Source organism: Manacus vitellinus, unplaced genomic scaffold (assembly GCF_001715985.3).
Source record: "Manacus vitellinus isolate BGI_N305 unplaced genomic scaffold, ASM171598v3 scaffold_78_pilon, whole genome shotgun sequence".
Taxonomy (NCBI): Eukaryota; Metazoa; Chordata; class Aves; order Passeriformes; family Pipridae; genus Manacus; species Manacus vitellinus.
In genome coordinates this window covers 1,995,079-2,004,975 of record NW_021940807.1, presented here as the reverse complement: position 1 = coordinate 2,004,975, position 9,897 = coordinate 1,995,079, and the positions used below count along the sequence as shown (strand labels likewise).

Genomic DNA, 9,897 nt, shown 5'->3' with positions numbered 1-9,897 from the left:
GAAAAAAGCAGTGGATTGATGATAAAATAGCTGCCCTTTATGGAGTGGCATCAGCTGGCACGACGTGTCCCTCCCCAGATCCCACAGTGGCATCCCAAGCCACGTGCCAGGGATGCAGGTGCCCAAATTGCTCCTCCACAGCCTTCCAGAAGGGCTCTGCCCTTGGGCAGCTTCCAGAGGATCTGGGGGTACAAACCTGGGAGAAACACGAGCACGACCAGGTTTCCTTTTCTTTCCTTTTAATATAAACATCCTAGGGAAACTTGGGAGGAGGAGCAGCCTAAAGGGAATGTCTTTTGGAATAAAGCCGTGCGACATGCTTCGGGAATGATGTGCAAAATTGAAATGTCCAAGCAGGGTCAGCTCAGTTCAGGACTTCCTGGATTCTTGGGTCTTCTTGATTTCCTGCAAGGAGAGCAGGAAAACCACTGAGAATCTGCCACTTTTGGGGAAAAACTCTTGGTTTCAGAGCTCTGGAGGTCAGGAGTGACTCAGATCAGAGGATTGAGCCCAGAGTTCACCTTCAGAGACAAGGCAAGGTTTGACTTGGAGGCTCCAAAAATAGGAATCCTCTTCTACACCACCCAGGGATGTATCTTTATTTTCTCCCTAACCCAGGACTGTGCTGGATTCATTTCCCACTTTTAGGCCCTAGATCCATCATCCATGAGCTGTGCTCAGTCACATCCCTCAACCCAGACCAAGTGTGGGATGAGGTGACATTCCTGGGGCTGCCTGAGGACAGACTTTCTTGTCCCAGAGGTGACACCTGCCCGGGAATGAGGTGGAAAAGCTCCAAGGACTCACCTCCAGCAGCACTTCCTTCAATTCAGAATAGGCTTTTTCTAGATCATCATTAATAATGACCAGGTCAAACAGCCCAGGCTCTTTACCTGGGGAAGGAGACAAGGACAAGAGTTAGAGGAGGATGTTTCTTCCCTGGGTCACCTCTTGTGTTATTTGGTAACATTATTTCAGCCACTGCTCTGCCAACCACCCACAAGGAGCTGCAGTGGGAAAGGCATCAAGTGCTTCCATCAGAGTTGGCTCTGGAGAGCACAAATCAGATATTCCTGCAAAAACCAGCCCCTGAATCACCAAGGCATCATCCCCTCTCCATCTCACACCACTCCAAGGACTTACTAAGCTCCAAGTCCACTCGGGCTGCAGTCAAACGCTTCAGTAAACTCTCCTCTGTCTCAGTCTTTCGGTCTCGTAGCCTTTTTTCCTAAACACAGTGAAAAATGTATTAAAAAAGTAAGTGTTCTGAAAGCTGCAGGTGGAAACCACCACCCACCCCCTCAGGCCAGGGCTGTCTGTGACCATGGGCATGTGAGAATACCCTGCACCCTCATTTACAGCCCAGTGCAAACCAGTGGCCAAACTGGGCTCAGCATCTCCTACCTGGAGCTCGGGGTCCCAGGGTTTGTTTTTTTTTTTACCTCCCTCTTATTTATTTATTTTTCCAGGTACTGCTGGAAATGAAATCTCTCTGCTGGGCTCTGGCCACGTGGTGCTGTTGGCTTCCTCCTCCTCAAGCTCAACGAGAACCAGAGACTGCCTGATGTACTGAGAGCAAGAGGGGAGAGTCAGGGGTTGTGCTCACGTGTCCTCATCCCTCTCTGAACCACAACAGTGACTCCATTTCTGCAGAGTCCCACTGCAATCACTCACATGGGGCAAGACCAGAGGGGTACAGAATTTATGGGCTACAGAATTTATGGTGCTGCACAAAACCAGCCTCCATGGGTTTCATTATAACTGTGGAGGCAAATCTCAGCACAAAATCCCTCTCTCCCCAGCATGAAGCCCATCTGAAGGACTGTGATGGAGTCCCTAACCCAGCACAGGCAAACACGCCAAGGTGTGGGAAACACGCGGGAGGGACTCAAAAAACCAGAGCGCGGGAAGATTCATCCCTGAGAGCTGAGGAGCTGAACAGCCTGCTTGGGAATGTCCTCCCCACCTATTCCAGGGCCCTTAGGAACACGGGGATGGATGAAGGAGGGGTGAGACCCCCCCATCTGCAGAGCAAGAGCTGATTACCTCTAACTGCCTAACGGCAAAGCAAGGCGGGCGCTCACCAAGATGTCAATGGACGGCGGCTGCACCGAGATGTAGATGGGGTTCAGGTCGGTCTTCTTGATGTTCTTCACGCCCTGGATGTCGATGTCAAGGACACAGATCTGGTTCTGGGCCTGCACAGCCTGCACAGCACCTTTACTGGGGACACAGCACACAGGGAAGGGGTCAGTGTGCACCGGGGGGTTGGTGTGTCCCCCTCCGGCAGCGGGGGAACCTCACGGGACTCCCCTGGGCCCAAACTGGGGCTCTGCTCTTGCTGAACAGTTTCTCCAAATGTGCTTTGGGACCCTGGGGTGGAGCAGGGACCTGCTGCCTCCTGCTAGAGGTTGGCAAAGCCATGCTGGAAGGTGTGGAAATGGATCATGTGTGACTGTCCCACGAGCAGCACGATTCAGGTACCACCCATAAAGCTCCTGCTGTGACAAAGCTCCACCTCCCAGCGGAAAGGTCCCTGCCCATGGCAGGGGGTTGGAACTAGATGGTCTTTAAGGTCCTTTCCAACCCAAACCATCCTGGGATTCTGTGACAAACACAGAAACAACCTTCCCCAAAGAGCAAAGCCACTGAGAAGTTCCCTTCTCCAGAGATCCACTGACTCCTGTACCCACACGTTCTCCTGAGGGATGGACACGGATGCTCCGTCTGGGTCATGAGATGCACTTGATGATTCACTGAATTTTCCAGTGGTGGTTTCTCATATGTCCTTAAAGACAACCTCTCTTCCCCAGCGTGGGGGAACTGCCTGGAGCTTGTTCCTGAACTCCTACAATTCTCCCTGGAAATGCAGCAACACCAACCCACTCCTGGTGCACTCAGAGTACCTGGACTACAGATCCAGAGGTTTGCTGCCTTGCCCAGATGCCAGCACCAACCTATACCCACCAAAAACCTCCTCAAAATGGTTTGCTTTGCCTTGTGAAAGCCTGAGGAAGAGACTCCACACCTGAACTCTGATTTCAGCCTGTGATTTAAGGCAGCTTCCAAGAAATCCTGGTTTCTGTGGGCAGGAATTAGGGCTATCCCACACACAGGGCTCTAAAATTAAGCAACTGATTTTTAGTTATTTATTATTATTCACTGATGAGATTTAAGGAGCAGAAAGGACTGGTGAAAACTTTCAACTCTTTTGAAAGGCATGAGGGACTCTCTCCATTTTATCCTACATCAGATTAGAAACATCCTCAGGCACTTGGAGAGGAAAGACAGGCATGGAGAGATCCTGTATTTATTCGGTTTGCACACTAGTCTTTATTGCTTCTCTGGCAAACCACCCTCACAGGGAAGAATTTACCCTCAGAAGGAAACTTTGCCATCTCCAAAAAAATCCTCAAAAAGGCACATTCAGCTCTTCAGGAAACATTAAGTCTTCTTGAAAAGCATTTCAGGCAAATTTTTTAATGCAAGTAATTAAATGGCCCACGAAACATTTAACCTCCCTCCTCAGCAGGTCCTTCCCTGACAGCACCACAGTTTTGCCACAATAATTATATAAGATCTCTGACTCCTAATTAACGTTCCAGCCTCATGTTGGATTGATCACCAGCTCCAGTGCCCAGGGCAAAGCTATTTTAGAACCCACCCAACTCTTCAACCCCGGCCAGGGGTGCCACGGAATTCATGATCAGACACTTCAGCAGAGCAGGACGTCACAGCCAGCACAGTCATGGCTTCTGCTCCCAAATTCATGGAATCCCAGGATGGTTTGGGTTGGGAGGGGACTTAATCCCCATGTAATTCCAGCCCCCTGCCATGGGCAGGGACACCTGACCTACCTCGTCCCGTACATGTTCCCGGAGAACTCGGCGTGCTCGATGAATTCCCCGGCATCGATCTCCTTCTGCATTTCCTCTCTGGTCACAAAGTGATAATCTGGAGAGGGAAAACCAGGGAAAACAGCCAGGAATTGACAGTTTTGAAGGTAAAGTTCATGGTCAAAATGACACCCACGGGAGCCTGGGGGAGAGGACACTTAAAATGTGCTTTGGACAACGCTGGGAGACTGCAGAGATCTCCCTCCTAGTTATTGGATGCAGCATTCCCTCTCCACACCAGTTGTCCAGACTCCTCTTCCAAACATTCTGGAGCTCTCTGTGTGGCCAGAAATGCTGCTGTACCCCCTTTTCCATCCCCTTTCCCCTTCCTGGTGCAGTGGGAACCTCTCCCCGCTCTTGCCCACAGGTGTGGAACACATCCTGGCAGGGCTGGCAAGGCCCTTCATTTGGAAACATTTATAATTAAAGACTAGAATGGGATGAGAGAGAGGGAGATAAAAGGGAACATCAAAACCAAGCAGACTAAAAAGGAATGTTTCTCTACCTTTTGTTAAAATTCCTCCCTTTCATTTCAGAGTGAAAACTGCCCATTGGAAATTAAGCACAAACCTCTTTTGGTTCTTTCTTAAACATGCAAATGAACAGGGAAACAGCTGTTAATGAATATTAAAACATCTCATTAAGCAGCTGCACTTCCCAAAGCACTGGGCATTGGGGGTATTTCCCCTGAAACTTTGGAAAACCAGGTCAGTCAAGTCAGACCAGGGTGTCTCAACTGAAACCTCAGGGAATTATTTGGAGACTCCAAGGAGACAAATCCAGCTGCAAGACACTCACCTTTGCCATTCACTTCCCCAGGTCTTGGCTGCCTTGTGGTATCTGCAGGTAAAAAAAAAAATAAATAAAACAACCTTGGAAATTCTGTACATCACCCAAGGATGTCAAAGTATCAAAGAAAAGCCAAGGTCTAAGTGGCCCCTGGATCTTTAGGGGAAAAAAAAATCTCTACCAGGAGAAAACCTGGGAGAAAACAGCAAGATTTAGTTTGGAGTGAGAGATTCACCAAGAGCACAGGATGAAGCACACAAAAAGGAAGATAATTTTTAAGTCTTTTCACCTCCCATAACGTTAAATTTTTCAACATCCAGAGTTTGCTCTCTCCTGGTGGAGTGAATCCAGATCTCAGGTCTCAAAGCAAGGATTTCCCTTGCAGGACCCAAAGTGTTGGGACATTAAAACACATTTTGGTAACGGACTTAAAAACACCTGGCAGAGCTCCAGAGAAAAATCAAGTGGCTTTTGAAGGAGAAATTTGGGGGAATTTTGTTACTTTCAGTGGCAAGAATCACTCAGAAGAATCTTGTTACCTGTCAGAGCTGTGGGGAATTCCCAGACCTGGAAAAGGTGCTATTCCAGACAAATCAGACTTGCCACTCAATAAAGGCATCCCAATTTATTTAAACATCCCAAAGAGCCCACAGACAGACTGGGACACAGGCAAGCCATGGAAAACCATTATTTGGGGTACAAATAGAGCTACAGCCCTGAACTCCTGCCCTGCCTTTCCCTGGGAACACAGGGATACTCACGGGAGACACTGAAGCCGAAGATGTTCTCGTAATCTTTGAGCAGTTTCTTTAACAAAGTGCTTTTCCCTGCACCTGAAGGGCCACTCAGAACCACTGGCCTTGGTCCCTGCATGACTGGGGAGAGACAGAAAAATATGTGTCTGGTTGGAAACAGCCATGAAAACACAGGGATGGATTCCCAGGGGTGCTCAGCTCCTCAGAGCAGCACCAGTTCTTTATCCTTGGATTGAAAGTTCTGCAGGAAAATCAGAAATGATGAGAAATCACAAGCCTAGAGCTGATAAAAAGTACTGGGAGTGCAGGATCTTCTCAATGGATTGAGGTCAAACCCACAGGAATAACCCAAAGGAGGAGGAAACTGAGCTCCAGCTGCTACTAAAGTGGGTTAATTCATGCCAGCCGAGTCCCACTGGGATTGAAATCTTAAGGAAAACTTTCCCCAACAGGAAGAAAATGCCATTTGTGCCTGGTGCCACCTGGAAAATCATGGGACAGAGGGACAGTCCCAGCCCCTTCCCTCTTATGGGGAGAAAGAGGCCTCGAGGAGGGTTTGCAGGATAAGAGTTTCCAGTGTGTCCTCCATGACTGAATCCCAAAACCTTGCAAGAGAATCTGAACTCAGGTGAAATCACTGGCATGGACGTGCTTTGGGGTTTCATTCCAGATTTCCTGGAGCACTGACTCCTGCTGGAGGTGTCTCATGGCAAGAGGGAAGGGTTCAGCTCCTGGTCCAGGTTAAGGAAAGGCAGCCTGGGGCCACACAGAACTTGTTGCAGTTGTTTCTTCAGCCAGAAAGGGGAAAAAAAAAAAGGGTGTTTTTATGTTCCTGCCTCTCTGGGGAGGAAGATATGTTAGTTATCAAGATTAATAACATTTTTACAAAGAATAAATAAGAATAAAGAAGAAAAATGCTGTCTGAGAGGGAAGGGGGTACCACTGGGGACCCTCATCCATCAGCAGCTTCCAAGGCAGAGGTGACAAATCAAACAAGGCAGTTCTGCTCTTCCTATTTAAAAATTACTTTTTCAAGCAGTAAAATCCTGGGAAAAGCAGGGTTTTTTTAACCTCCTGGGCTGGGTGTGGCCTGGGGAGCAACCACCCCCGGGGCAGGTAATGCCTTTCCATGTTAAATTAGCTCAGAGCAATGTCAGCCCGACCTTCCAGCTCACTTTTTAACCAGCCTTAAGCCAAGTGCTGTCTCACCAAAGCAGCTAATCCAGCCTGGCTGCCTCCCTGACCCCAGCCTGGACACCTCCTTATCCCTAAATCCCTCCAGCAGGCAGCACAACAGCCAGGGAGTGACACAACTTCTCCCCTCTGTTCCCTGAGGACACTTGTCTGACCTGGGATATCCAAAGTCTAAGCAGGTGCCAATGGCAGCAGCAACATCCACAGGCAATAATTATCCATAAGGAAATTCCTCCTTTTTGCTTGGTGTTTTCCAGGTGCTGCAGCCCTGGAGATCCATCAGATCAAACATTCTCCAGGGATCCTGGAGGATCAGTCCCATCACCATGTTGCTGGATTAATCTCCATCATTCAAAAAACAGCAGCTCCAGGAAGCCCTTTTGGGGACCTTCTCACCATTCCCTTAATCCCTGAATTTTGGTGATTTCCAAATATCACAGGTTTTGCCTAAATATTCAATACCAGAAGAGGAAAAAGGACCAGCAAAGTGCCTGCAGCAAGGAAGCAGAGGATCCCTGAGGAGTCATCCAAAGCATTTCCCTCTCTTCTGCCCCTGACAGTTCCTCTCTTCCACATCAATAAATCAGGTGAGCCCTAAGCATTCCTTGGAAAACACTCCAAAAGAGGAAGGAACCACAGAAATTCAACACCCCAGGGCACTTCACAGCACTGCTCCCAAACAATGTTCCTTCATCACACACCAGCTTCCTCAGCCACCTGGAAAGCTCCACATGGGACACTGGGCTGGCAGCACAGACCCTGCCCAGCTGTTTCACAGCTTCCCCTCCAAGGTGATCCAGCTGTGCCAGCAGGAACTGTTCCAGATGTGCCATTCCCAGTCCTAGATCCCAGCTACAGGGAACAGAGCTTTCCTCTCCCCGCTCCCACCTCAAAATTTCACCTGCCCTTGAGCAAGCACAGATAGAAAAACAGGAATTTTAAGCTGCCCAAAATCACTTCCAGTCATTTCATTCCACTCCAAGCAGGAAAGGGGTCGGAGGGATGGGCTGGGAGCAGGTTCCAAGGCATCCTTACCTTTTCCTTTTGCTCTCCTCCAGCCGAGGAATGCAGTCCAGCCCCCGGGAGCAGAGACAAGCTCAGGACACAGAGCTGAGCTATTTGTGAGCTCCTAAAGCCTTAATTAACGAGCTGCAGTTTTAAGATGGCCAATGAGAGCCACCCACTGGGCTTTAATCTGCCCTCGTGGATCCTCCTCCGCTCCCTGCTCTCCCACCTGGCAAAGCTGCATCCAACACCCCCAAAAGGCTGAGGGGGGCTGGCCTGGGATTATGGGACACAGGAAAACTGTCCCTGTCCCTGCAGGTCATCTCACAGTCACCAGCATAAAGGGACAAGGATTTCACCTGCACGTAGTTTGGGGTGGAAGGGACCTTAAAGCTCATCCAGTTCCAAGCCCCTTCCACTAGCCCAGGTTGCTCCAAGCCCTGTCCAACCTGGCCTTGGACACTTCCAGGCACTTCCTTCTGCAGGCAGTGCAGTTCCTTTGGACCAAATCCACACATGGCTGTCACCTCCAGCTGCCTCACCTCAGGCCAAGGACCACAGAGGCCCCAGGGAAACTCCTCCTCTTGCCCACAGATCCAAACCATGTCCCAGCACATCCATACTGGGATCCTCTCCTTGACCTCACTCCCCCTTTTTTTTTTTTCCCCTAAAAATACTCATAACTAAGTGAGAAAAGGCACCTGGGTGTGATCACTTGTCTCACTTCCTTGGAAAACAGGCTAAAATTAAACTAAGAAGGGACTTGCTTTTTCTCCCTCCTGTTTGGTTTGCAGCCCAGCAATGCATCCCTGCATCCCATTTCCAAGCCATCTGCAGCAGGAACATCACAAAGATGGATTTATTTTGAGCAGAGTGTCTGGATTTTTTTTTTTATCCTTTGCTCAGGTTTTGGCATTTTCAGAGCAGCCAATCTGCAAACACCCAGCACTGAGGGTCTCCTAAAAATGGGTTTGGATCCAGCCTAACCCACCAGGGAGCTGATCAGCCAGAGAACAACACGACTAATTAATTATTTAATTAATATTTGGGCAGGTCTCACACCTGGGACTGAGGACAAATGGCCCTGTGAACCCCCCCAGGCTGCAAAAAGATGAGGTGGTCCCTGAAGGAGCATACAGGAGGTTGTCCCTAAATCAAGGAATGTTTCCTGGTCTGCTCCTGCCTGCTGAACTCACCCCGGATTTTACCTGGGAGGCAGCAACACAACCAGGAAAGCAAAGGACAGACATCACAAGAGTTAAACTAATTAATGCTGATTAGCAGAGAGGCTTTGCAGGGAAGGCAAAGCCCCATTTGCAAAGAAGAAAAGAAGATTAAAGCAGTTTCCCTGGAGCCTTGAGAAAGGTTTCCTGGATTAGGATTATAAACCTGCTCCCTATTTTTAGCAGGTTCCTTAAAAAGATGCCACTCCCACCTTTCTAAGATTTGGGATTATTTCCAAAGAGACAGAGATCTGCCCAGGCAGACAGGGAGTTATGTGCAGCACTGAAACAGGAGCAGGGAGGTTGGTTCCTTCCAACCTCACCCATCCTGTGATTCCATGAGCAGCATCCCACTGCAGCAGGGAGCTGGCAGGAACACTCGGGCACCTTTTTCCCGGAAGTAATTAGCTAATAAGCACTAATTAGCCCCTCCCCTGGCCGTGCTGTGGGCACTGCCCATTGCAGGCAGCACTGATGCTGCAGAGGGAACAGGAACCACCTGCTCAAGGTCACTGCAGGAATCTCCAAGGTCCAGGCCAGTGATTCCAGCACCGTGCTCGGCTGCAAACTGGACCAGTTTAACCCACCCACTGGCTGGAACCAGTTTACCCACCTGGGTGAACCTCTAGAGAGGTGAGGCTCGCCCTGCTGTGGTTTCACCAGCCACTTCCCCACAGGTGTTTTCACCACCTTTGGTTTTGGATACAGGGAGGAGGCTTATCCCAAACCACAAACCAAACTGATTCCACGTGCACTTCCCTGGCCGGCTTATCTAAGTGGGAACAGGGATATCCCAGCTCAGGGGTGGGGATACACCGGCCCAGGGCGGTGTATCCCACCCTCCCTCAGCCAGCCCACGTGGATAACGGGGCACGGGCAGGGCTCTGAGGGCCTTAGGGAGCTCAGCATCCCCAGGGATGGGGATCAGACCCCTCATCCAGGGGGTCCTGGGGCGGGATCAGCACCCCCAGCTCAGCACCTCAGCACCCCGGGGCCTCTCAGCACAGGGACCCTGTGAGGGGCTGAGCACCCTGG

General features: G+C 49.9%; 1 protein-coding gene across 2 annotated transcripts; it reads right to left on the bottom strand.

The window, feature by feature from the left end:
- Positions 1–227: 227 nt before the first annotated feature.
- GUK1 (guanylate kinase 1) lies at positions 228–7,972 on the bottom strand. Of its 2 annotated transcripts, none has more exons than XM_029964683.1 (7): positions 5,447–5,560; positions 4,695–4,736; positions 3,858–3,954; positions 2,085–2,223; positions 1,144–1,228; positions 808–893; positions 228–405 (listed from the first exon to the last, which is right to left on the bottom strand). In XM_029964683.1, exons 1-7 carry the CDS (start codon positions 5,556–5,558, stop codon positions 370–372), a joined length of 597 nt encoding a protein of 198 aa, XP_029820543.1. In that variant the 5' UTR covers positions 5,559–5,560; the 3' UTR covers positions 228–369. The 2 variants fall into 2 exon arrangements, with proteins under 2 accessions (XP_029820543.1, XP_029820544.1); XM_029964684.1 differs by lacking the exons at positions 228–405; positions 808–893 and adding exons at positions 1,443–1,569; positions 7,670–7,972 and having other exon boundaries at positions 1,149–1,228.
- Positions 7,973–9,897: the final 1,925 nt, after the last annotated feature.

Coding starts and splice junctions, on each gene's coding strand:
- GUK1 (XM_029964683.1), bottom strand. CDS start 5,558: ATGCAGGGACCAAGGCCAGTGGTTCTGAGTGGCCCTTCAGGTGCAGGG. Junction 2,224..3,857: donor GGGAACATGTACGGGACGAG/GTAGGTCAGGTG, acceptor CTGTGTCCCCAG/TAAAGGTGCTGTGCAGGCTG. Junction 1,229..2,084: donor CGCCGTCCATTGACATCTTG/GTGAGCGCCCGC, acceptor CACTGTGTTTAG/GAAAAAAGGCTACGAGACCG.